The sequence below is a fragment of the Gopherus evgoodei genome, chromosome 4 (genome assembly GCF_007399415.2).
Source record: "Gopherus evgoodei ecotype Sinaloan lineage chromosome 4, rGopEvg1_v1.p, whole genome shotgun sequence".
NCBI classification, from domain to species: Eukaryota; Metazoa; Chordata; order Testudines; family Testudinidae; genus Gopherus; species Gopherus evgoodei.
Window position 1 is genome coordinate 78,586,105 of NC_044325.1, and position 27,411 is coordinate 78,613,515.

General features: G+C 45.5%; 1 protein-coding gene across 1 annotated transcript in view; it reads right to left on the minus strand.

Annotated features, from left to right (window-relative positions):
- Positions 1 to 20,378: 20,378 nt before the first annotated feature.
- The window catches only part of CD82 (CD82 molecule), a 65,728-nt gene continuing 58,695 nt past the window's right edge, over positions 20,379 to 27,411 (minus strand). The window contains exons 7-9 of the mRNA XM_030559990.1: positions 25,309 to 25,494; positions 23,450 to 23,533; positions 20,379 to 22,889 (exon numbers count right to left, since the gene is read on the minus strand). Of these exons, the coding sequence (XP_030415850.1) occupies positions 22,815 to 22,889; positions 23,450 to 23,533; positions 25,309 to 25,494 (345 nt within the window). The 3' untranslated portion in view covers positions 20,379 to 22,814. The remainder of the gene's footprint in view (positions 22,890 to 23,449; positions 23,534 to 25,308; positions 25,495 to 27,411) is intronic.

The window sequence follows — 27,411 nt, forward strand, 5'->3', positions numbered from 1 at the left end:
CTCTGCCCCCCCATCTGGGATGCCACTTGATGTCCTGAGGTCCCACTGGTTCCACCTATTCCACCAGCCTGGATTTCCACACCCTGTTCTAGCAGTGCCAGGGCCTCAAGCCTTCTCTGGCATGCACAGGTAAGGCCACACCCAGCTGCAGACAGACTAAATTCAGCTGTGTGTGGGAGGAAGCAGCTCAGGGATACACCCAGGACTCACATGCACATCCCTTTTGGGGAGTAAACCCCAAGTAATATTGCTTGCACTGTATAGAAAGATCTGCACAGCACAAGCTCATAAAAATCACCCTCTCCCTCAATGTGCAGGGAGATATGCACAGCTTCTTTCCTCCCTCCCCCTGGTATGAATTGCACAAACTGGGTTCAGTTATAAACAAGAAATAAGTTTATTAACTACAAAAGGTAAAATTTAAGTGATTATGAGGGATAGCAAACAGAACAAAGCAGATTACTGAGTAAAGAAAAAAAACACAAACTAAACTTAATACACAGTCAAGACACAGGTTTGTTGTTTTAGGCAAGTTGCAGAGTTTCTGTAGCTTAGAATTCCAGTTATTTCTCTTTGCAGACTAGACTGCTGTCTTAGGGCTTGTCTACACTGGCAATTTACAGCGCTGCAACTTTCTTGCTCAGGGGGTGTGGAAAAACACCCTCCTGAGCGCAGCAAATTTCAGCGCTGTAAGGTGCCAGTGTAGACAGTGCACCAGCACTGGGAGCCATGCTCCTAGCACTGAGAGCTACATCCCTCGGGGAGGTGTTGTTGTTTTTTTTTAAACACAGCTCTGCCACGACCACACAACACACATTAAAGCTGCCACGGCAGTGCTTTAGCATTGCTATTGTAGACTAGCCCTTAGTCTGGACTCAGCCCTTGCCTTTCTCTCAGTTCAGTTCCTTTGTCTCTTCAGGTACTTTCAGCTGTCTTTTTTCTTGGGCAGGAAGGCAATGGAGAAGAGTCCTGTTTGCCTTACTCTCCAACCTTAAATAGAACTTACATAAGGTGGGAAGCCTTCATCTCCAGTGGAAAAATACCAGCAGTGTCAAAGGTGGTACTTTATACCAGGTGACATTATCACCTGACCTTGCAGTGTCAAAGCAACCATGAAACCAGGTTTATTTGCAATGTCCACAGGAAAGAATTCCCAGAAGATGGCAGAGCCACATCTTTAAAGACTCATTGTCTTTACCTAATGGCTTATCAAGGCTGATTGCTTACTGTCTGGTGGGCGTCTCCAAGTATAACCACGGTTGTAATTGTTACATAGTCAATATTCCTAACTCCAGATACAGAAATGATACATGCATACAAATTAGATAATTACATTCAGTAAATCATTACCTTTCCAATGATACCTTCCATGAGCTGTCTTGCATGAAATACATCTTAGTTACGCCATGTTCATATCATAAACATAGTTCTATAAAGAATATGGAGTATCGCATCACAGGGTGTCACCCCACACAAGACTGGAAGAGGTTAAAGTGGCTAGGTGGGCCATTAACTTCCTAGACCACACCTGGAGGAGGAGCCAGGGAGCAGAGAATTGATTAGACACGAGGCTGAGCCGCTCAGGATCAGGAGAGGCCTGTATGAAGCCTGGAGCTGAGAGCAGAAAGGGGCTGTAGGAGAAGCACTTGGTAGTCACTCCCTAGGAGCAGTGGCGTGTTATTGCCTAGGCCGACAAGGCCTAGCGCATTAAATCTGCAAGGGTGGCAAATTTATAATAGCAGCATTTTTGTAATCATGGCATCCGCGATTCTACGAATCATAGCATGTATTGAAACCACCAATGACGGCGCAATGCCATTTAGTAAACATACTTGTGAAAATCTTAAACATTAATAATATGACCAGAAGGAAGAAATTAAGCGGTTCTCAGTAAAAAAAAAAAATAAAAATAAAAGGTATACAAAAGAAAGAAAGGGAAAATGAAATGATAGCAAAAATGCACAATAGATTTCTTTGTTGTATCAGTTGGTGCCGACAGTGAGACAGAAAAAATAGCTGAAAGCAGTAGTGAAGTAAAAAGTGAAAATATTGGTGTCGATATTGAAAATAATGATGTTTAATAAGTTCATATAGGGCCGGGGGGGGGGATTATTATTAATCAGGCACATTAACATTAGCCTCTGTAGGGACAAATATATTCAAAAAAAGCATCTTGTGGTGATTTTTGTAATCTATATTGATTGAAATTTTCTCCCCACCCAAAAAAAATAAAAATAAAAAAGAGAAAGAACAGAAAAAAAAAACCCCAACAACATAGAACCATAGACTATCAGGGTTGGAAGAAGGTCATCTAGTCCCTGGGAGAAGGAAGGTGTGTCTAGGAGGTAAAGATAGGTAGCCTGCAATTACTCCCTGGAAGGAGGCAGTTTTGGCCAGCAAACCCCATGACAGAGTGAGAGCCAGAGAGTTAGGAAAGACTTAGGGGAAAAGCAGCAAGGTAGAACAGTGCAGCCTTGGCTGCTGACCAGAGGACCCCTGAGCTGGAACCCAGAATAAAAGGCAGGCATGGGTTCCCTTACCAGCCACTGAGGATGTGCACAGACCAGGCAAAGGACTGTGGACTGACCGGGATAATTTGTTCTGGAAAGACTTTGTGAGTCCCCCTTCCAGGGGGATAACGGTGACCTGGCCAAAGGGTCGAGTCACAATGTGGAGGCTGCAGTTCCTAGAGCAAGAGGGGCCCACAGGGTGAGTGAGGACGATGGGTTTAGACACTGCCAGTGGAGAGCACCTGGCAGGCCTAATCCCCAGGATGGTCAGGAAGAGGCACCACTAGCAGTGAATGGATCCTGTGACAGGGACTCACTCACACACATCCAATAAAGTATATTGGCAGCTAGGCAGAGGATTTTGCTTATGCAACAGACCAGGAAAAGAGAGTAAAAAAACCTCACACATTCTTCTGGATGGGGTTTTCCAGATTCAATCTACTTTGGCCTCTATATCCACCTTCCACACTACCTGTGCTCCTCATTAATTTGTGCACCTATTTCCACATCGGCTCCTTGATAGCTGCATACCAGCAGTGGCTTCATTTCAGCCCACTGCCAGTAAGTCATTAATCTTATAGTAGCCACTGTGAAGGATCCCATAATGCATTTGGAATGGGAGAACACTGCCTTGGAACTTCAAGGCTCATAATAAAAATGTCTTATAATAAAAATGTCTCAACAGAAGAAAGAAGAGCCATGTTGCCCAGGTGGAGGAGGAATAGAACCCAGAACTCAGCTAAAATTAGAACTGATCCTCCTGCCCCAGCTGTCCACCAAAGAGTAGCTGCAGTAAGGGAGTTCATTGCTTGAGGAGGAAATTAAAATGCAGCCCTCACAGCAAAGCCAATCAGTTTCCATGCACATCATTCTCTGGCAGTCCCATCCTCAGAATCATGCATCAGCATCAGTACCCAATTCAGGGTATCTGCCTGCCATGCTCATCATGCTGTGCAAATACCATAAGCCATGCGGCAGGATGAATGGCTGGAATCCAGCAGGAGATATTGAGCCCCAGTGAATTAGTAGGTATTTGGCTGGCTTCAAGGGGTGTTGTGCCCTCTTCCTCTCAGGCTGATTTTGGCCACAACTAGGGTGAGCTTTGAAGACCTGGATTCAAATCCTGAATAGGTCAAAAATTAAATGAGTTTTGGGAACTACAGTGTGTGCATCTATCACACTTGTGGATGTTTGGTTCTCTTAAAAAAAAGTCACTACACAGCTGAGCTCAATAAGATGGACAGTCTCTGCTCAGGGCATGCCCAGAGGGGATATGGGGAGAACTACTGGTCAGGACTGAGGTGTATCAGCAGAGCTGCATGTGGGAGAAACTTGTCCAGACAATGACAGGCTCTGGGCTGCAGTAATCAGCCTCTTGCTTTTACAGGTTAATTGTAAAACCATTTACAAACCAAGGGGGGTTGAAGTGGGTGGGGGGAAGGTTTGACTTTAACCTTTCACTGTCTATGCTCTGCTCAGATTCTGACTCTAGAGCTGCTGGGATATCACACAATGGAGAGAGGAAAAGGGAATTGAGTAGCAGGAGAGAAAAAGCAAATAGCCTGTTCTCACTGACAACCACCGGACACTGTGAAAGAGGAGTCTCTTGGGCTGGGTACATCCCTCTGCAGATGGAAGGTCACTGGACAGCTTTGGAGAGTTACTGACCTGTGAACCTTCCTCTTCTTTGGGGGCCTCTCTCACCTCCTTTCATCAACACCACAACCAGTGCTTGCTGGTTTGATTTCAACAAGCAAGTCACATGGTAGGAGAGGGGTTAAAACTTACCCATCAGGACAGTCACTGTCTCTGATAGCTTCATGAGCCTGGTAAGACACCAAAGGAAGAACACAGGTTATTATCCCTGCTGGATTATGGTTCAGAAGGCCTTTAGGTAAATAAAATTGTAAGGATTCTGCCCAGCCTCTTTACCTCCAATTCTTCTCTTTGATCTCTTATTGTTAGCACAATTAACCTGTGGAACTCACTGCCACATTATATTACTGAGGACAAAAACTCAGCAGTATTCAGAAAAGGAGTAAATATTTTAATGAGTAATAAAAACATTCACACTTACGTTATTCAAGGCAAATCATTTATAAAGGGGTGTAAATCCTCCTGAGTTAGGGAATAAGCCAGTCACCATTGATGGGCACTAAGATCAAACTATCCATTGTGGACAGTAATAGAATAACATGATCATTACAGGGATTCTTGCACCTTCCTCTGAAGCATCTGGTAGTGGCCATGGTAGTAGCCTAGATGGCCCACTAGGTTGATGTGGTGTGGCAATTCCTATGTCTCTGGCATTGACTCATCAGTACACACGGTTTCCTTGGACATCTCCCATCCATGTGCTGACCAGGGCTGACCCTGCTGAGATCACAACTTGAGGTGGCTCTAGGCTCTGTTTAACCAACCTTTGTTAAAATCAACTCCATCTGCCTAGAATGAGTTTGAGGAACTGCAAAAGCAACTCAGACTCCTTCAGCTAAAGGCTTGTTCATTACACAGGTACAGAGGGAGGAGTATTGTCTCACAGCAAAGAAAAGAAATTTGAATAGGAGACCAGAGAAAGGCAAATCCATCCTGAGTGGATGAGCTCAAGAAAATGATGCTGTTGGTCAAGGAACAAGTTGCCCTGATAAACCAGATATGTAAGGTTGTGCAGTATTGATATGACTGTTGAGGACATCTGGTGGCCACAGCTGGGAAGTACACAGACCAAACAGGAAGTCAGGGCACCAACATGGAGGAGCACGGGGTCATAAGAGCACTTGATAATGAAGCTGATGACTAAGGGTGGGATTTGTTTCAATAAACTAGCTTCATTTACAAGGGTCTTGAGCATTTGTCCCTTTCCTGTTTTGTCTGTTCCCTGGGCTTTGTTCTGCTGCTGTTTCCTTCCTCAGGATGCATGTGGGCTGCTAATGGAGAATATTAGGGAGCAACACCAGGATGCTCACTATGCATGTGGCTGCCAGCAGCCTGCATGTTGATTGTTATCCCTGTTTGGTATATGCTCTTTTCATCCTTGCTACGTGAGGCCTCCCCCTTCATGGGCTCCTTGGGAGTTCTGAAAGGATGAACATTTCCACACCCAAAGCTCCCCTGGCCAGTCACAAAAATCCAGAACTAAGCTTCTGCTAAGGAGCTCAGGATGAAAGCCTGGCTTCATTTCTGCAGGTTGGCAGCTAGGATAGGGGACACTTAAGTTCTGCAAAAGCAGGGCAGGGGCCCTGCAGTCCCTATGTTTCACAAGAGATGCGATCCTTTTGTGGACCTCAAATCCTCAGCTGGTTCAACAGAATTACACTGATTTATGGCAGCTAGGGACCTGGATACAGTTGATCCATAGATCCTTTAGGTGATACTAAACCAAATATTTCCAAATTATTCATAACAAATAAAAACAAAACAGTTAGGAAATTCCACATAAAAAATTACATTAAGAACTCAAGTTAGGGAATGCGGACGTAAAGGGTGCATACATAACCTTGGCTCTACTCCCATTTGATTCTGCATCATAGCAACAGTATTTCAGTACATGGCCACATGCTAGTATATAGTTTTCTACAAAATAAATATGGAAAGCAGCATTTTTTCAGCAAGGCGTTCTGGGCTCTACCCACAATCAAGTTCCTTCCTGTGTTCTGGTATATGGCCAGAAGGTGCCCTCATGCCACGATGGGCATCATGATAGCCAAAGTTAGTGCAATCTCAACTGAGCTAGCAATAGGGCTATCTGGATCCAAACATACTATATGACAAGAAAAATAACAGCTAGTCTGGGATCTGCTGGGACCAAAGAAGTGAAACTATCACATTGCTGGTGACAAAGAGCAGGGGAAAAGAAACACCCAGAAAATCTCTGTTTGAGGGCAGAACTGCAGCGTTTTAAATACTTGCATAGAGCACATTTGCTGCATGGGAAGGACGGAGGGAACGTTAGTGAGAGCAGCCAGACGCACGCTGCTGGGTGAGGAGAGATGGAAAATTCCCCTTCAGCAGCCATGCCACTTTAGCAGGCCTGTAATAGAGATTTAATTGGAACACTGTGGCTGAATGCAGTGAGATTTATCCCATCTTAGACTAATAATAGTTACTTTTGGCAGTGGCTGCAAACTGCAAACAGAGTCTGAGCCAAAAGCAAGGTCTGGGGAACAGATTCTTTAAATCACAAAGTGTTAAACCATGGAGATGGACCAGCAACAGAGAGGGTGCGGTGAAGACGTGAGTCCTCTTATCCCATCCCCCAACCCATTACACACATGCTCCAACCTCAATGTATTTTTACAAGAGTTCTGGCACAAGGGAAGCTCCGGAGCCCAGGAAAGAGTTGACACTTGAAAGAGCCAGCTAGGTCCACTTTGGGATCAGCCAAGCTACAGGGTGGCAGTGAGCAATGCGAGTTTAACCCTTGAAACGGTTGGCCCATTTAAAAGAGAATTCCTAAGTGGGTTCTTTAGAAATAATGGCTTAAGGAGGGACTAAATTGGGGAATGTCAATGCACGGGGACCTACCATTTTAGTTCATGGAATTCCATAGAGAAGCCGTAAGCAGAAAAGAAAATTTCTCAGTAAATTGAATCCAATGAAGACTAAAGGTTTTCTAGGATAAACTGTTTCTGGTGAGTAGAACAGATTTAAAAATTTTATTAAAGTAAATATTTGAAATGAAATATACACAGGTTGAGAGGGAAGGTACTGTACATCTGGGGTCAGGACTGGGTTATGGGGGGTTACAGATACCGTTTGCAAGGATAAAAAGATACATACATATCGCATAACCGGCATAGACTCAGATTTAGGTGCAAGGGTTTTTAAAGTGTCAGTAAATAAGTGGGCTCGGGTTAGCCACCCATGGAATGAATAAGGAGTCCAAGTCAGTATCGGTGGAGTGGATAGGTACATGGGTGGGGTGCTTCTCTTGGTCCCTCAGGGAAGGAAGTGGGTTATTTCTCTGGTTGGCTGTCTCAGTTACTCAGTGTGGTATTGGCGGTGTCCGGTGATGTGTTCGGTATAAATGTCTCTGGACCACCTGATGATGTCGGACACCATGAGCTGTCTCATGAGCCGGGCGTAGAGTCGACCAACCCCACATGATCTCAGAACCGGCTCGTTGAGGGGGTCCCATGAGCCCAGGGTTCCCACGATCAGGGCGTGTACCTGGACTTCGTAGCCCTGGGCTCTCAGGGTCTTAGCCAGCGAGGCATACTTCGACTCCTTCCGTGCTCGGGCCTCGTGGAAGGCAGGCTACCGGTTTTCAAAAGGCACCGTGACGTCTACCAGGATTTATATTAGATCTTAGCCAGAGAGCTAAATATTAATTAGGGCAAGAGAAACTAACCTCAGCTAGACAACTCTGATGACAGTACTGTTTATTGTTCATTCTATAGTTTATGTGGCAATTCCTATGAATGCCAAAGTTTATGTATATTCTTAAGAGCGAGAATTTAGGGGATTGATTTTTTAGGAGTCGGATTGTTTTGTGTTTTAGACAGGACATACCAACATTTTTTAAACAAAATTGAACTACTGAGGAAAAATGGGATTGCGGAAGAAAATCTGTGTTAAAAATGTGTGTGCTGTGAATTATTCTGCTGGTGAACATTGGCTCAGAGGTCAGCATTAAAGGGGATGGAATAATTTGTATCAATACAATGTTCTATAAAACTATAAATGTTTAGAAATAGATTTACTGGATAGTTGGTCTGGATGGGCCAGGCTAGGGATATTTTTGCTATCTGAATGGGTGGGAGTGGAAGGTATAAAGAAAATATCATTAACGGGTAGATCATCTACCCCTCACAGCCCCTAAATTGGGACTGTGAATAGCTGGAGATTAGCAGTTTAGGTGCCCTAGCAGATAGGCTGATCTACCATAGCAGCAGTTGGTAGAGAATACTGCCCCAACTTCATTATTTATTATCATAGGAACTCTAGTCATGGACCAAGACCCCATTGTGCTAGATCCTGGGTGGTCAGACTAGTTGGGCCTCCAATGTTTTTGCTTAGCAGAATGTCTTCTAAATAGAATGTACACTGTAACCAACCAGGGAAGACCATGATATGGGCGGAATTCTGCATGGCTGTATTTGTATTTATGTTTGTGTTCCTGTTCACTTGAAAAAAATTGCAGTTTGGGCAACTGAATGCATGAGCTGCCTGTTTGTTAGTGAGAAACATTTACTGTTGTTAACTTGCCCCAGAAGAGATGAGATAGGCAACCAGGAAGGGAACCCTATCTTCTGTGAACCTTAATGTTAGAGAGGGGAGAATAAGGAGGTGTATTATAGCTGCACAAAGGCTCAAGACCTAAAGGTGAAGGGAAGTAGCAAGATGCATTATTGCCTACAGACACAGGCCATTGATACTGGGTTACAGAACTCCTCTTAATGGTCTAAGGTGGTGGCTTTCAGTGGCTACTACAGCTGGTCAGAAAAACTTAGAGCAGCTCTCCACTAAAAAATGCAGTTCCTTTAAAATTGAAGCATTGTGTAAAATCAAGGCATTTGTCAAAGTTTTATTTAGGAGGAAAAAAAGGGAGAAAAAATTAAACAGTCTCAAACCTTCTGATTCTTTTGTATTTTATATTAGAGAGAGAGAAAATTTATTCACAAAAGTCTACATACTTTCTCTAAAGCCTCCAGCTCACCGGCTCCTACCCAGACACAAGGACAGGTGAGAGATTCCCACAGCTCCCTAAATCAAATACCGCCCACTGGCAGTTTAGGCAGAGTGCCCTTTGCTGGGAGGAGATAAGAAGAAACATCGATTTGTCTGGCGTTAATTAACTTCCAATGGAGTGGTGCATCAAACTGCCACATTTGCAATAGTACTGATCAGATGGCTGTGTTTGCTGGAGTTTCCCCATCATATAAAACCAGCTGGGCTGTAACTAGCTTCTTTGCTATACTAACTAGGTCCAAGCATTTCATTTAATCCCAGAATGGTAGCCAAGGGGAAGTAGTTAGAGAAAATAAGAACTAGCCTCAGAGCAAACCCAGATCTCATTCATATCCCACTCTGTCATTATAAGGGCATTGGGTCCACCAACACATCAAAGGTCTCCCCAGAACTGACAAGTCTCTGCAGAGCCAGCTGCTGTCTGAACATGAGAAATAGGGGCCCAAATTGCAAACTTCAGTTCTGGATCCAAACTTCCTGAACAGTTGGCTACATTCAGAACCAAAGAAGAAAACAGATGGATTCAGATGAAATTTGAAAATAGATGGTGTCAAGGAGGTAGAGATACACAGGCAGGAAGTATTGAAAAAGGCAGGAGCTGTAGAGGAAAAGGCTCTCATACCATCAGTGATAAGACTATGTGAAGGGGTAGACAGGAGGCTGACACCTGGGAAGGGATGAGAAGAGAGACAAGATGTCAGAAGGCCGGCACCACCTCCCTGCAGCCCCTGGGAAATAGGGGGCAGATGGCTCCGTACGCTGCCCTCGCCTGTGGGTACCTCCCCTGAAGCTCCCATTGGCCACAGTTCCCTGGTCTCGGCTGCGGGGAATGGTGCCTGCTGGCAAGAGCAGTGCATGGAGCCCTCTGGCTCCCTTCCCACTCCCCCAGGGTCCACAGAGATGTGCTACTGGCCACTTCCGGGAACAGTGCAGGGCCAAGGCAGGCAGGGAGCGTGACTTAGCTCCTTTGTGCCACGGGGCTGGCAATCCCACGGACTGAATCCAAAGCCCTGAGGGGCCAGATCCAGCATAGTTTGCCCACTCCGATGTAGAAGATACATCGCAGAATGGCATCAGTGAAACCAGCCAATTACTTTTGCTGCTCCCAACCTTCATCATGGTGATGGCATGTTAGGATGTTACCAGAAATGTGCCCAGGTCAGCAGAGGGGAGAGAGCTGTTAGTCTCCAGTTTGGACATATAGGCCAGCGAGGCTGGAAATGCACATGTGAGGTAAATCCTGCCCGGCATCCCTGGAAGAGAAACATACCCAAGGCATGTTGACAAGCCCACACTCTTAAGAGTGGTAGCTAACAGATGGAGTGATTGAGGTTTTGCCTAGGGTACACTGCCAATCAGGAAGAATGTCCATCCACCAAAACATGCCATCTTCAGAGGGGTGCTCTAACAGACTGTGGGGTTTACAGGAGCAGGTCACAGATGCAGATGTTATGTGTACTGTGCCCAAAGGTGTGTCAAGCACCTCCTAGAGCAATCAGCCAAGGTTCCTGCCCTGAAGAGCTTGCACTCTAGCCTTCCAGCAGCCCTCTATTTCAATGAGAACACTTGCTCATGGGCAGTGGCACTATAAACTACCCTATAACCACTCCCTGGGTGGTTCATTCCAGGCATGAAGGGGCTACTGAGATTCTCCTTAAAACAGACCTTACTCCCCATTTGTGGTGGTGAGCTGATAGGTAGGAGGTTAACTCTGAGCAGAAAAGTACTAACATTGCATAGCCCATTTTCCTTGGCTTCTGGATATTTTGCCATTGAGATGCTATGAAATAGCATTTGTATGGAGTCTGCTTGACCTTTACGCTACAGTAACTGCAGACACTAAGCAAAGTACCTTCATACAATCACCTCGGGCATTCAGTAATGCATGCATTTGAAACACCTAAGAGATTTGCTATGTTATCACCTATGCAGAAATTCAGTTGGGCCGCACAGACTCAGCTTGGTAAAATCTGTATTAAAGATCAAAAAGTCATGCTCAGTTTGGTCATAGACTCCAGCAAGAGGAGGAACGTGAACTGTTTTTGTGTAGAGCTCTTTACTCTGAAGATTGTGAAACTAGTCCCATTTTTAAGGGGTTCTAGGCTAGCCCAGCCCCCCTTTCCGCCTCAGCAAAGGCTCTGGAGACATCATTGAATGTTGGGACCGGGGCTGAACACAACAATCTGGATTTGTTTATTTTAGGTGATTATGAGCACAAGTCAGCTCTGAAATAAATCAGGGAATTTGAAATCACTATGTTTCCTTAGGACTTAGACCATTAAAGAACCCCTTGTCATACAGGAGATAGAAATCTGTTTTCGCACTCATGTACTGAAAAACTAGAGTCATGACCCTGTTGCTTAAATGTTGAAATCAGACTTGCATATTAAATGCATATTATATTTACATCTATGTATACAGAACACACATACCCCTGCATGTATAAGAATGTGCATGCAGGTTTAAAACCAAAGACACCCCTCTGCTAATACACAGTTCTGGGTGGAAATATAGACAAGTTAGAGCTGTGGTGATGGTTTTCACTGTAGCTGTGGTGCAGCCCTATTTAATGTTCACAGTATTTCATAATTCTATATATAGCAGTAGCTTTTACATGCAAGGATAGCAAAAATTAACCAAACTGTAGGAACAATAACTGACTCTCCTGCCTTTTATGCATTTAAAACGTTGCATTAACACAGATTTTGCACTTAATTTCTTGGTGAAAAGAAAGAACGCTGATTGAACATTCAAACAAACACATGCAGTAGGCACGTTTGAATGTAAAACGTGACATTTGGATAAACAGTGTCACCCATGCAAACACACACAGCTGGGTTTCTTTCAGCAGGGGATTTTCCAGCTATATTCTTGTTCATAAGTCTCTCTCTAGAGCACTGCACACTGGTGCATTATTAAAATGAGCAGAACATGTATCATGCATATGCAGTATGTGATTTTCAAAATGATAACTTTATTTCTAGACTGAACATGTCCTCTCTGAGGACCTAACCCATGGTAAAAACCTGAATTTGAAACCCAGGGAGAAATAATATCATCCCAGTCATAATTCAGAAGCAAGCCAACCTTGCCCATAGGATTCATCTCTGGGATGAATCCTAACAAGAGAAGTTTCAGCCTCAAAGGCCTTTTCAAGAAGTTAGAAGTACTTGAATATACAAGCTTACCACAGAGCACGCCCCGCAGCAGGATCCAGAAGGGTAAACACCCCCACACTGGGATCTACTGTGACTTAATGACATGGTTAGGTATAAGGATTGAAGAAAGGCATAGCAGCCTTTCGCAGGGATGCAACGTGGACTTGGTCCAGCAGAAACTAGTGTGCCAACATGTATTAACAGCTGTACTATAATGAACATATATACATACAGTTAAGGTTACACGTATACTCAGTGCTGAATTCTTGACTAAGTTCTTTGTCACCTTATTTTCATTCTCTTGCTAGAGTAGATAAGACTTTTAGTGGAGAAAGGCATTTTAGCAGATTTATTCAGTTATGTCACACACACGCACACACACCAGCTTTTATATTTGAACGAGAAAGTGAAAGAGCTTCACTATAATTTATATATATATATTATATATATATATATATATATATATATGCGCACACGTGCTAGATTATCGGTGAAATTGACGTTTACTATGCACAAAAAATATATTTCTACCACAATTAGAAAAATGCTGCTTGAGAACTTGGAGATTGATTTAAGGTTATTTATGCTGTATGTTTTGATGCAAAACGTTGACGATGTGTTCTAATGGTTATAAATAAGGCCTTACATAAGTTGCGATGTTGTGGATTCCGCAATATTAGGCTTCCACCGCAGTTTTGACAGCGGAAGCCCTATCATATTTGGGGCTGAGAGTGGGAGTCCAGGGTGGCCTCAGTCAGCCCCGTGTTCCCACTGACAGCAGGAGCCCCGACTCAGCCTCGGACAGTTGGCAGCAGAAAATCGCGGAAAAGTAATAATGGACTATATTACCGCAAATAAGGTCCAGTATTATTTTTACCCCCAATTTTCTATAGCTTGTCCACAACTCAGCTGCAATTTTGTTTTTTTGACAACCATCCCGCAATTCAAGTAGGGCTGTTGACTTTTTGAATCATGCTGACTGTCATTAGATCGTCTGGACCCCCTGCAATTTTCACAACCATGAAATTTTAAATCAGTTAAAATAAAAAATGCTTGGAAACACATTGATGTTATATGTCGCAATTATTAAAAAAAAATATATAGAATTCTGCCAAGACCAAACATTGAAGCCTTATTCATTCGTGGATGCTACTTCAGACATTCTTACAAAGGAATCTATCTGGAGAGCTCAGAGTATAGGAATTTTAAATCACTGCCTCATTTACCATGTGACAAAGCTGAACCCCTAGAACTCAAGTGTCTTTAGCACAGAGAAGGCCTTTTTTTTAAATGGGTCCTTCCCCGATGCTTTCAGGTGACTGCAGGAGCAGCTTGCCCTCCGCCCCACAGCAGAAGGAGGCACCTGCCTTCATGAGATTTATTGACAGTGGCTGCCTTGGAGGAGGTCAAAGGTAAAGGGCAAGAAGATAATCCATACTTCTCATGGGCCCTGAAAATACACTACATGAAAGATTTGCCATGGTCCAGGGCACATCAAACAGAGTTCATAAGCGCTGGGAGGAAGCATGAGAGTCTGCTTCCCACACACCCACTGCACCTGCCTCAGGAGAAACTCCTGGAGGCTATTCACTAAAGACACTTGGATAGAGGCTGGCTAAATTAAGGATGACAGAGAAGTCACTCATAGGAGCACCCAGTTCACAGTCACTCCCACCAAAAGGTAGCAGCAATTACTGAAACTGCTACTCTGATGGGAGGATTGGTCCATGAAGGCCTATAGGGGGGATGCAGGAGGTGCTGCTCCTGTTTTGCCAACAGAACTCAGGGCTGAACTAAAGCAATCCAGGGACAAAGATCCCCGCCCTGCACTACAGCACCAAACTTGCTTGGAATGAACTTACACAGGCCACCCACATGAGAGCCATCTGCTGGGGCCTGCAACCACTACTAGGGCCTCTTCCACCCTAGGTCACTACTCCTTTGCCTTTCAGTGAGTGAGGGTATGTCCCAGAGTAGGGAGGACTCAACCCCCCACATCTCCCCAAAAGGTGACCTTGCAACTCCACCCTGGCAGAGCCATGATGTAGTGGCAGCAGCAAGGGCATGTCCAGAGCTCTGTAGTGGGGTAGTGTTGGCAGAGGACGTGCAGAGCAGTGTCTTTCAGCAGTCATAGGAGTGGGGTGTTAATGGCAAGTTCCCAACTCAGAGCTACTGTTTTAGGTTCTCTGTAGCCATCACCGCATGGAGTTACACCTTTCGACCCATGAGGAGATGGGTTGAAACAGACAGAGATGGATGTCATCTTACTAGTTCAGCAGTCAGGGCCACTAGGCCTTCATCTAACCCTGACAGAACCCCACAAATTCCATGAGGGCATTTTAGGTAGCATAGTGCTGGCTTCTTCCTAGATATTTCCTAAAGGCACATGATTGCCTGTATTGCCCATCTCTTGGGACTCAGGAGGCAACAAAATGCCTGGACATCTGTTAGGAACACACCCTCTCTGTTGTTACAGCTGTGTTTGCTCTCAGCTTCCAAACTCCATAGAGCCCTCCTGCTTTGAAATTCCACGTTGATAACATTTGCAGTTACATGTTCAAAGCTAAGAAGAAAACTCCAAGCACACACTGTACTGTACAAATTGATCATGGGGTGGGTTGGGGGGCAGGTGGAAGTTTTTACAGATGGACCCCTGGATGCAGCACTATACTGCTTGCCCTATGCCTCACAGATAAAGTTTTCCACCTTCCTGAGGTACTGGCCATGAGCACGTGCAGGTTACTGTCATACAAGCTGTGGTCTGATGCACTTCAGTAGTTCTTCTGTCCCATGCTCCTCTTAACCCAACTCCTACAGGGAACACAATTAGGGTTTAGCACTGAGCTATCCCAAGGGACCGAGGTCCAGGCTGCTTTTTGAAGGAGGAGGCGAGAGAGAACAAGCCTCCACAAGGGAAATAGAAACGTTTGATTCTGAAGGCTGGAGTTGCTCTTTGGTGTCACCTTCTAGATGCATCACTGACCAGCACTCAACCAGTTACCCAGTTTATCGAGAACATTAGCAAGCTCCTGCTAACCTGACTGATTAGCTCCCATGTGTCCATCTCAGCCTTCTGTAGCTCTAGTGAGGAGAAGGAAGGGGGGAAATAATTAGTATGAAGTGTAGCAGAGGTTAAATGAAGCAGTGCTGTGCTTGTCACTCAAGCTTCTTAAGCGATTTCATGGGGTCAGGGCATCCTGCCTTAGATATAATAAAACCAAGAACTTCCAGTGAAAGTTGCTTGGGCTACAGCTTGAAGGGCAAGGGAGGCTGGGCAGGGGAGGCAGCATTGAGTGGGGTTAGAGGAAAGCAGCAGCTGATGCAGTCTGGGTGTTGAAAGAGCTGGATAATAATGAATGGGCTCTGTGATCAGAGTTAGTTAGGTACTTTGGGTCCAAGGCTAGGAGGAGAGTAATTTAAAGCAAGGCTCATAAGACAGCAAAAATAACTTTAGGGGCCTTATGGGGGGGTCTAGAAGGATAGCCCATCACAGAGCAACATGCCCCTGCCTTGCAGAGAAGGGTGATGGCCAGGTTACGCCGGTAGAGCACTTGAGAGTGAATGACATGATCTCAAACTACTGAGTTACTGTCACCACCACACTGGAATTTGCCAGAGGGAAGTGGAGTGCACCCAGTTTTCATCTAGAGACGTAGCACCCCCTATGCTTTAGGAGGGGGACTTCTTCATATCCTACTTATGGCCCATTTATAAATGGCCCAGTGACCTTAGGATTTAGGTGCCACATTAAACCAGCATTACATGAAAGCTAAAGCTTGTACAGAACTTACCTCACAGTGGCTGAAGTTGTATTTCCTGAGCAGCATTACCATAGTACAGGAGTCAGCACATCTTTTAGTTAAAGGAGGTAGGGCACTTTAAACACCCCCCATCCTCTATTCCCACGTAGGACTAGAGGTCCTGGTTGAAAATGAAGACCATGTTTTCCACAAATATATATTTTCCATTACCGGTCTCCCCCCCCCCCTTCAATCCCCATCCCCTCCAAGACTTCCACATCAACCCTGAGCAGTTTGAGAGAAGGAACCAGCAATACATATGCCTGGAATGTGGAAGCCAATGACTGAGGCTTGCCCACAAGAGAGACACTGAGGATTAAAGTACCAGCTCCCATTTTTTGAAACAGAATAGGGTGAGGAGAGCTAGGAGTTTGGACCAGGCACACGTGCATCCCTGGAAGAGCAGCATGCTCTTTGCAGGAAGAATGGTATTGTGCACACAGGAGCTGAGGAATTGCCACTTGCTCCCAGCTCAGCTGTCTAGAGCTGCTCTCCACAGGCCTGGCCAAGGGTAGTCAAAGCCCAAAGTTTTGTCCATTAAAAAGGTATTTTGGGGGTACAACTGTACCAGCAAGTACCCCTAGTAGATACACAGCTTGTACCAACGTAAAGGAACCCTTGAGTACAGTTTATACCAGTTCCCTGAACCAAATAAGCTATACTGGCAAAACCTCTTCCTCCTCCAACCAACCTGATACCAGCAAATGTTTTTAGTATCGATCTGGCCAAAGATTCCAATCAGAGATCCTGGCTAGCAGCTGGGGTTCTTCCCCTGCAACAAAACCCCAGCAGCGGAGCCAAGTGTCTTCGAGGATAACAGGTATCCAGACCACAGGCAATTGAGATGTTTTCTGTTTGTGGGTTAAAGTGATGGCTGCTGGCAGTAAACAAACAAACAAACAAAACAAACACAAAAATGCATCTGTGGGAAGCCCTCGGGTCCCGCCTCCCCCCAGTTTCTTGGTCTTGGCCCAAATTGCTGCTGCTCCTCTCTGTGCACCTCCCAAGACAAGCCAGGTGGTTCACCTTGTACACGGCCCCATTCCAGTCCAACAGTGCGGAGAGAGTTCAAACATTACTGTAAGTCCCACCAACCCTTCCGCCAATGTGGTAGCCTGTCTGGGTTAATGATTGGGTGACATTGACTGGTATCCTAGTCAGTTCTGAAAGGGTTAATCACCCATGAAATTCCTCTACTCAAATCCACTGTAGGTTCACTAGTAGGTGGAGACTTCCCATTCCAGCTCTGCCTAACCTATAAGATATAATTGGCCTATGGGGGGATTTCTATCAACTTTCAGGCCTCTGTGCCTGTGCAGATGGAGGTTTACTTGCTGCAGGCGCTGGTAACAGTGCTTCCATTTCACTGCACAAAGAATGATATTGTGCACACAGGAGCGGAGGAATTGCCACTTGCTCCCAGCAGCAGCAGAAACTGAGCTGGTGCAAGTTTTATTGGCAGCAACCCATCCACAACACTCCTCCTGCAATGGGATCAGGACCATATAGGACTAGAGGAAGAAAGGGAGCATTGAGACAATAACGGAATTTATAGGGGAAACATCCATTCTTTTCCCTGCATGCTGCCACCTCCATACCTTCAAGAAGGGAGGAGACAGCAGCTGATAGACCTATAGCTTTATCTGCACGGGGAGGATGTGAGGGAAGGGAGGCCAAACCACAGTAGTGGGCGGAGTAAGCAGACAGGCAATATTATGCCTGTGGGCTGCCTTCACCATCAGAGACTGGGGAAGTCCAGGAACCGCCTCCAATCTAACAAGTTGACTGTGCAGTAGAAGCAGTTTATTTTGAGGCTACTTTGAATATGAATTCTGCTTTAAAGGTTGCTGCGTACTTTCCATTGCTAAAGAAACCGTCATCAGCTCCATCACTAAGGCACAAGCCAGTTCTGATGATACCGCAATAGGGACCATACAGTCCTAAACTTGCTATAGTGATGCTCCGCCCTCTAGTGGTCAAACACTTGAAGAGGCGTAAACAGCTTTCGGTTCATTGAATACACCAAGCAACAGGGACGGGTTTTGGGGAAAGAGGAGGCGCCAGTCAGTTACCCTCTCCCAAGAGTACGGACTAGTGGAAGGGACACAGCAAGTCTTGGCCCTGGTACAACTAAAGCAGACCTCTTAGGGTTCAATACTTTGGTTTCCAAACAAACACTACCTTGTGTCTTGTAATACGCAGAGAAGAGCAGGAGTGTGATCGACTGGGAGGGGCCCTACAAAATTAATGGCTGTGAAAAACGTGTCATGGATAGTGAAATCTGGTTGTGTGTGTACAGTACTTTTATCCTATACAGATTTCACAGGGGACACCAGTATTCCTCAAACTGGGGGTGCTGAACCAAAATGGAGTTGCAGGGGGAGGTCACAAGGTTATTGTACAGAGGTCATAGTATTGCCACCCTCACTTCTGTGCTGCCTTCAGAACTGAGTGGCCAGAGAGCGGCGGCTCCAAGGCAGCAGCACAGAAGTAAGAGTGGCAATACCATACCATGCTATCCTTACTCCTGTGAGGCTGGCAGTGGGGCTGCCTTCAGAGCTGGCCTCCCTACCAGCAGCCACCGCCCTCCAGTGGGCCAGTTCTGAAGGCAGCATGCCATCAGCAGTAAGGGTGGCAATACCACACCCCCTCTACAATAACCTTGTGACACCCCCTGCCCCCAATAACCCAATCTACAGTTATTTAAATCTGAACATTTCAGTGTTGTATCTGAAATCATGAAATTAATGATTTTTAAAATCCTAATACTGTGAAATTGAACAAAGTGGACTATGAATTCGGTAGGGCCCTATCAATTGGAAATCAGGCCTCCTGGGTTCCAGCTGGTGGCAGAGCCAGGGGTCACAGTATGATTGCAGGTAAGTCATTGGACCTTTTGACATTTCATCCATCTGGACTGTCTTCCTCTGTAAAACAGGGTTAGTTCCACCAACCCACCTCACTGAGATGTCAACAACTAGTGAAGTTTGTGACTGTACAGTCCTTTGAACATGTAAAGTGCTGTAATACTTACCATTTATTAAATTTTCCACGACAGGTGGCTGTGGGGCTCTGTTTTATGTATGCATGTGTGCATTTAGTGACATGCATTGTCTCAACCTTCATACAGGGAACTCCAGCTGTTGCTCATAACTGCGCATGCTTCTCAATTATACAATTATCTATCTCAGATTATCCAAGGTAGAGTGGTTTGCATAGTCATTACAGCGTTACTTCTCTGTAACTAGAACACTCAGCTCAATTGCTGGGCTGATTTACTGAAGTAAAGAGAATGCTCCAAATGGACAACTATGGCTGCCTCAGCTTCTCACCTTCCTCCTCATCTTGATGTTTCCATTTAGTGAAAGATCTCACTTACAGTGTAGAGTGTAGCAACAGCATAGGTGCTGACTTCCTCAGTTCCTGAGAGGTGTTTGATCCTGCTCCCCCCAGACCCTGCCCCCTCCTCTTTTCCAACACCCATGCCTGAACAGCTAATCTGTAGCAGATGAGGCGGGGGAGGGGGGGGTGCTTATCCACAAGGCCACCAGTGGGTACTAACCACCCACTATTTTTTTTTCCTGGAGGCCCTAGAGCACCCATAGAGTCAGCACCTATGAGCAAGGGGGAGCAGGAGTAAGGACACTGAGGCAGGGTGGCTGGGTGAGAAGGAAGCATTCAGGCCTCTATGGTTGTTGTAGGAATAGTGTGATGAGGCCTTCTAAGGTCAGTAACCAAAAGCACACACATTCACTGGAGGAATCAGAACTCTTGGATTCTGGTAACACAATACAGGCAGCACCCTGGGTTAGACTAAGTGGCGCTTATTCAAGCACCTCCAGCCCCAGAGTTTATTTAGCCCTGAATACACTAATTGCCTTGAAAACAAGACGTGGCTCGTGCCTACAACTGTAATGGCATGAGTTAAAAAAAACTCAAAAACAAAAGCAAAAAAACCCCTAAAAATTTCTAGTGAACACAAAGCACCCCTCACCCAAAGTTCCAAATAGTGGGAGGAGATGTTTCCACATACATACCACACCAGTAATTTCTCACAGGCAGGCCTCTCTGGCCGGCCCCGTTGCCCTATCAAGACATCAATGCCAGGTGCGTCTTACCACATCGCCAAGCCCCTTTGCGGTGTGACCATCACAAGGAGATTCTTATACAAATGAGAAAGGACAGAGCAAATATCGCAGTGCACAAGGGTTGGGTTGTGGTGTTTTTTAAGCAAATCTCTTTATTGCAGAAATACCTTCTATGTTTTAGATCTGTACATGCGTTTCTTCCATTAGGAAGAGGTTCCTAAAAGACAAAAAAGCTCAGCAGGGGCTCCATTTCCTTTCTGCTCAGCGTATGGCTCTTGTTCGCCAGTTCAGATGCCAACAAATAAACCACCTTCGGGGACAAACCTCTAGTTACTACAACAGATGGGGGGAAAATGCTAGCTTCACTTCAGAGCAATAAAAAGGTGCTGCCCCTGTAAGCGTCAGGCTGGAGGGATCTGTACAAAGAGGAGGGGGTTCAGGAAAGAATCACCTTAGGAATGCGATAGCAACCTTCCCCAACGCTTGCTACCTACATAGAGTTACTTTTCCCTGGAGGGACAGCATCTGGGGTGAAAGGGAAGTGCAGTTTCCATGGATCATTCAGTCCTTGGCCCACTGCTGAAACTACCACTCCCCTGGAGGCTTTTGCACGTCTTTACTCTCTGCCAAAGGAGCAACTAGCCAGCCTACCCCTTTAGTTGGAATTGGAGACTATGCCTGGAGAGTCAGTGCACAGGGCTTCATGCTACCCTGATACATGGCACACATCACTGCTGAAGGCAGACTCACCCACCAGGTACTTGCACCCAAGACCAGGATCACATTTCATAGCTAGAAATGCCTCCACAGGCCAAGTAAAGTAGCCCCCACCTTCCCCTGCAAGAGCAATTATTTCCATCCACCACTGCAGCACCATCCCTCCCCAAGCCTCCCCATGCTAGTGAGAGAGACTGGGGACCCCAGGCCAGCTCCTTTTGGGAGGTGGGTGGAGGGAATTCTTTAGAGCTGCCCCTTGCTGCTGGCCACAGTCAGCACAACAGCCAGATCTATTTCCCTTCGTTACAGAGATACCAACCTCAGATATGTTGGCAGGTGTCACTTATCCCTTTATGATCCCCAAAATTGAGCAGCACATGCACCAGGAGCATGAACACCCCAACCTCATTTGAGTTTCCAAGAGGGCAGTAGGCAAGACAGAGCTGCAGTCACAAGCTGGCCATTTCACGGGCTTTGAGGTGGGGCCTGGAGAGGAAGGTGAATGGAAGCTAGTACTCTGAATATTATAAACAGTAACTCCTTCCCCAGGTCTCAGTTAGCAGCAACATCATCACTGCACACACAACCAGACGTCCAGGCACCAAGCCTCCCCATTTCCTCACCCAGAATGGAGCCTGCAATTCAACCATCAGCTGTTGTGTGGAGCCAGCTATTGGGATATCACTGTAGCAACTCCCCTTAAAGCCCATGATCCAGATACCAGTGAGAGTGATTCCAGACCCCATGGCCATTAGTCAGCAATTCAAACATGGACAAACTCTTCCCTATACCCCATGACAAGGACTTCAGTGGCAGCTGTCCATCCTGGTCAGCAATCAAGATACAGATGCCTTTGTCTTAACATCGTAATTAAAAACAAAGAATTAACAATCATAGATTGTATACTGGAAAAATAGTCATCTCCACTATAAAAGTTGGCAACCCAAGAACATGCCCAGCAGAGCTTGTCTAGGCTGAGTCCACAGACACCTGTGCTATTCAACAGTCTCTAAAGTGCCACTGAGCCAACAGGAGCCAGTGAAAGGGAGGACTAGGGATGGAAGAAGGGGCCCTGAAATTAGCAAAGCCCAAAACCCATCTGCCTCTGTTCCAAGAGCAGCTTAGCAATGACATCACAAGCTGCTGGATGGGCCACACTTGGAACAAGTGGGCTTGGCTCCTTCCAGGAGGCTTCTAATCTAACGAGACGGGGAAGGGAGCTACATGGAAGGCAGTGTTTGGTTTACTCCAGAAATGGAAGGAATGATTTTGGGGACCCAGGCACATCTGTCTGAGCACAGAATGTTCTGGATTCAGTCCGAGTTGGATGGGGGTAAGGGCAGGGAGAAGACAACGTGAGGCTAATTGGAAGGGAAGCATTCTTTCACCCACAATGTACTCCAAAGGGTGACCCATCACCAGTAGGCCAAGCCCTCAGTCTTCATGCTGGTTCATTGGATTCCCAGCTCACGTGGTGAAGAGAGGTGGCGTGGGGAGGAGGATTATTCTATTGTAGGCCTGATGGACTGGAAGGGAAGGAGCCTGTTAAACACCAAGTTAGCAGTGAAAACTTCATGCCCTCCCAGGTTGATCAGATCATATGATGCAAGATAGATAAGTGGCCCGCTTCACAGAGTAGGAACTATCCAGAGACAGGAGAGGGGCTGCCCAGGGCCCTGATCACCAGAAGATTCATGTTGTATTATGCCACTACAGTTCCTCGGTGTTGAGAGAAATGGGATCTCACTGGAGTAATGGTCAGTGTGATGGGACAGTCAGAGGGGGATGAGGGCAGGAGGAATGTTCTGTTTGCGCCTCTGTGGTGGGGCAGCTCCAGGATCAGAAGACTCATTACTTGGGTACTTTGCTGTATTCTTCTCTGTGTATGTTCTTGCAGAGCGAAATGGCCAGCACCATCCCCAACAGCTGGAAAAACAGGCATTGGAAAAAAAGGGAGGGAGAGAGAGAGAGAGAGAGTGTCAGAAAACAGGCAGGCTGAATGGGAAAAGCAAGCATGTTGTGGTAACTGGGGTGATCTGAGTCCAAGACAGGCAGACAGCTTGTCCTGCTGCCACAATGGGCTGTTGCCAGCATGAGGACACTGCTGCACAAAGAGGTGATTAAAAATCTTTGCTACTCTGGTTTAGCCTTTTATAGGGTATCACTAGGATTTCACTAACTGAGACTAGTTACCCACATTCTTCTTAGTTATAGACATGGATTCTCAGCTACCAGATATGCTAGCAAGACTCTGGGCAAGAGACACTCCCAGAACAGCAGCTAGTTCTTGGTTAGATTCACCTTCCAATCAATAACCTACAGATACTGAACATTCTCAGTTTGAAGGGTACTCTCCTTGGCTGTTGGAGCTTTGAACCCATCCCAATGAGCATCAGAGCTGTGGTCCCACCCTGGCCAGCTCTCCAGAGCCTGAAAAAGTGACCCAATGTTTAGGTTAGAGTGTGCAGGGGGTAGTGGAGACTCACCTCAATGACAGCAACACCTGTGCAGACTCCAAGGATGATGCCAAGGTTGTCCTGTAACCAGTTCTGCACATTACTCATGCAGCCCTAGGGGGGAAAACAATTACAGGGGGAAGGAGAAGTAGGGTAAGAGTCTACAAACATCTGAAGGGTGCAACAGAACTATTAGATACAGATAAACATGATTTGTTGGGGAAGAGTCAACAAAAACTTTTGTAAAAGGGAAGTCATGCCTCTCCAAGCTACCAGAGTGTCAAATATGTGTATAAGGGTGATGCAGCTGATACAGTGTACTTGGATTTTCAGAAAGCTTTTGATAATAAAGTCCCTCATAGGTTCTTAAGGAAAACTAAGTAGTTTTGAGACAGAAGAGAAGGTCATCTCATAGATGATAGGAAACAAACAGTAGGAATAAAATGATCAGTTTTCATAATGGGGGGGAGAGAGAAACAAACAGCAGGGTCCCCAAAGATCTGTACTGGGACCTGTGTAGTTCAAAATATTAATTCAATGGGATGGAAAAGGGGAGTGAACAGTGAAGTGGCATAGTTTGCAGCTGATAACTATCTTGAATAATTTTTTAAGTCCATAGCTGAGTGGGAAGAGTTACAGGGGGAATCTCATGAAATTGGGTGACTAGGAAACAAATTGACATATGAAATTCAACACTGATAAGTGCAAAATAATGCACATTGGAAAAAATAATCCCAGCTACACACATAGCAATGGGTTCTAAATTAGCTGTTACCACTCAAAGATCTTAAGAGAACCCTGGATAGTTGTCTGAAAACTTCAGCTCAATGCACATCAGTGGTCAAAAAGGCTAAACAGAATGTTACAAACTATTAGGAAAGTAATAGAAGATAAGACAGAAAATATTGATGCCATTATATAAATCCAAGGTATACCCATGCCTTGAATACTGTGTCCAGTTCTGATTGCCTCATTTCAAAACAGATACAACTAGCAAAAGTACAGAGAATGGCAACAAAAAATTAGGGGTATGGAACAGCTTCTATATAAGGAGACAGAGTGGGTCTGTTCAGCTTAGAAATGATGACTGGGGGTGGAAATAGGATATAGGTCTATAAAATCATGACTGGTGTGGAGAAAGTGAAAGAGGAAGTGTTATTTACCCCTTCACATAACACAAGTGCTAGGGATCATCCAATGAAATAAAAAATAGGCAGCAGGTTTAATGCAAACAAGAGAGTTTTCCCTACACTAAGCACAATTAACTTCTGGAAGTCAATGCCATGGGATGCTGCAATGGGCAAAAGTATGACAGGGTTAAAAAAAAAAAGAACTAGATAAGTGCATGGGGGATAGTCATTGATAGAGCTATTAGCCATCATGGTCAGGGATGTAATCCCCTTGCTTGAGGCAACCCTAAACCTCTGACTGCCAGAAGGTGGGAGGGGAAGATGGGATAGATTCAATTGCCCTGTTCTCTACACTCCCCCTGAAGTTCTGATACTGGCCACTTTTGGAGACCAGATACAGGACTAGATGGACCACTGCCCATACAGGGTAAGACCATTCTTATGTCCTTTGGGAAAGGGAACGGCTCCTGTTTCTTCTTCTGAACCATGGAATGACATGGACTTTCCTGACAGTGAGCTTTATCAGGCTGTAGAACGGCATCAGCAGAGAAGGAGTGGAAGCCCCATTGCTTAGGACATTTCAGAGGGAACAGGGCCAAGCCCTTGAAAATGTATCTGAGAAGGGCTCTGCAGTGTCTCCTGGAGTCTAAGGACAAGATGACTTCAACAACAGTTTTCTGTCTCTAGCTTCTCTTAGAATACCAGGGAATCACACAATGGACACTTTCCATGCAGGTCCCATGAGGCTCAAGTACTCACCTTTGTATAAACAGGCCAGTCGGCAACTGACACAGTCTTATTAGTAGCGATGTCACAGAAGCCACTCTTAGGCTGGAAATCAACTGAGCCATTGGAGCAGGAGCAGGGGTAGGAAGTCAGGCTTTTGTTCAGGAGGATCTCATTTTCTGTCCAGTTCTGTGGCCCAGTCCAGCCACAGCAAGTGAGCTAAGAGCAAAGATAAAGCATTCCCATTTATTCTCTTTCAGATATTGCGGCTGGTAAGAGAGAGGAAGGGGCTGACAGCAGGTAGGGACAGGCCTTCTCCATGCAATATCTACCGCAGGTAGGCAACAAAATGGGAAGTGCACGGGCTGGATTTTGATTTCTCCCCCAAACATTTTGGTAGCTAGCCATGAGTTAGAGGGGAACACCTAATGTGCTTAAAGAGAGGAAACTGCAGCCTCCCATCCAGAGGTGTAAGAGACAGACTACAAGAACCAGCATGCAGAGCAGCTAGTGTGCTGGAGCATGTTAGCCTTCATGAGCCTTACCTCTAGGAAGGCAGCACAGACAGACATTTAGGGGTCCATAAACTATACAACTTGTAGAGCAGGGCTCGAGTCATGCTGCTACACACTCGTAGTAAGGTATTCTGGTACTGTCACTTTATGAGTGATAGTATCTGAAGTGTGATCTGGCTCACTCATTTCCTCCCCTCCCAACCCTTTAGTACTGGTGTAGAGTCACATAAGATTGTGTCTAATGTAGGTCTTTACTAGTTTCCCCTGTAGTTTTTAAAAGGAGAGGCTATCCTTCACAGACAGACCCTCCTCTTACCCCCAGTTCATAACAAAGCCAGGTGCTGAATGCAAGGGTGCTACCACAAAACGCGGCAGGGCAAGATGGTAAGGTTTCTTGGCTAATAATGGGTGAGAACGGGAGGATGGCAGAGGGCATGCATGGTGAGTTTGAGAGACTTTGTGGCCTTTAGGTTGGCAAGGTAATCCCTGCCCAGAATCAAATCTGTAGACCACGTAGGGGACACAGTTAAATAGTATTTTTACATGTTTTTACTTGAGATTGTACAGATTGAATATTTACTTGATCTTCTCCTTAAGTGTGCCATTTCCATAACATTAGATGCCTTGGGTGTAAGAAACCAGAACGTTTTGGAGAACATGCAAAACAACCGTAAAATTTAACTGACAAAAAAGTTAACTGACAAAAAAGTTCTGTTAATCAATGCAAGGTTCATCCTCTTCTGCCCAGATCTTCAGCCCCTGAAATTTAAGTGCTACAGTACCAGCTGCCCACCACAAGATGGAGCCCACCTGCTACCACGTCTACCCAAAACTTTGGACCCACCCCAGTCATCAGTTATAGCTTATAAAAAACAACCAGGAGTCCGGTGGCAACTTAAAGACTAAGGGATTTATTTGAGCATAAGCTTTCATGGGTAGAAAAACACTTCTTCAGATGCATGGGAACAGCTTGAGTCAGCTGTTTCAAAACAAAATGTGTAGGCTAAAGGGGTAATCAAGAAGATACAGGGCTGGGAGAAATTTTGTCTCATTTGCAAAAAGATCCCAGGGGCCAGACAATTATCTTCCTCCATCTACATATGGAAAGCTGATGGCTTCACTGGGAAGCATATTCCCCTCATGAGGTCTACCCAAGGCTGCGTAAATGAGAATTTATAGTCTAGCTGGCTGTCCTATACACAACACACGTCCTTCACTTGTCAAGTGCTTCCACCATAACATCTGAGCAACAAAGTTTCAGAAGCTCACCAGGTGGAAGCCAGGGAGGGATTCAGATTCTTGGCCTACTAGCAAGTCCTCTGGCTTAAATTGGATTTATTTAGTAAACAAGGTGACTAATGAAGTGGAGAGTCCTGAAAATGCCAGAGCTGGTGCCTGAACAATGTAAAGACTCCAATTTAGAACTGGCATCTGATATTTAAGACTCAAAAATTGGAACATTTAATTCCAGTAAAAGAGTCCGCAGGAGGAGCTAACTCTAATGCAAGGAGATTTGGAGTCTGGACAGCATGAGCGAGCTGTGCAATGATGTGGTATTCCAGAGATGCTCCACACAATACCCACTGTGACACACATCCTTCCAAGCTCACACAGGACCTCT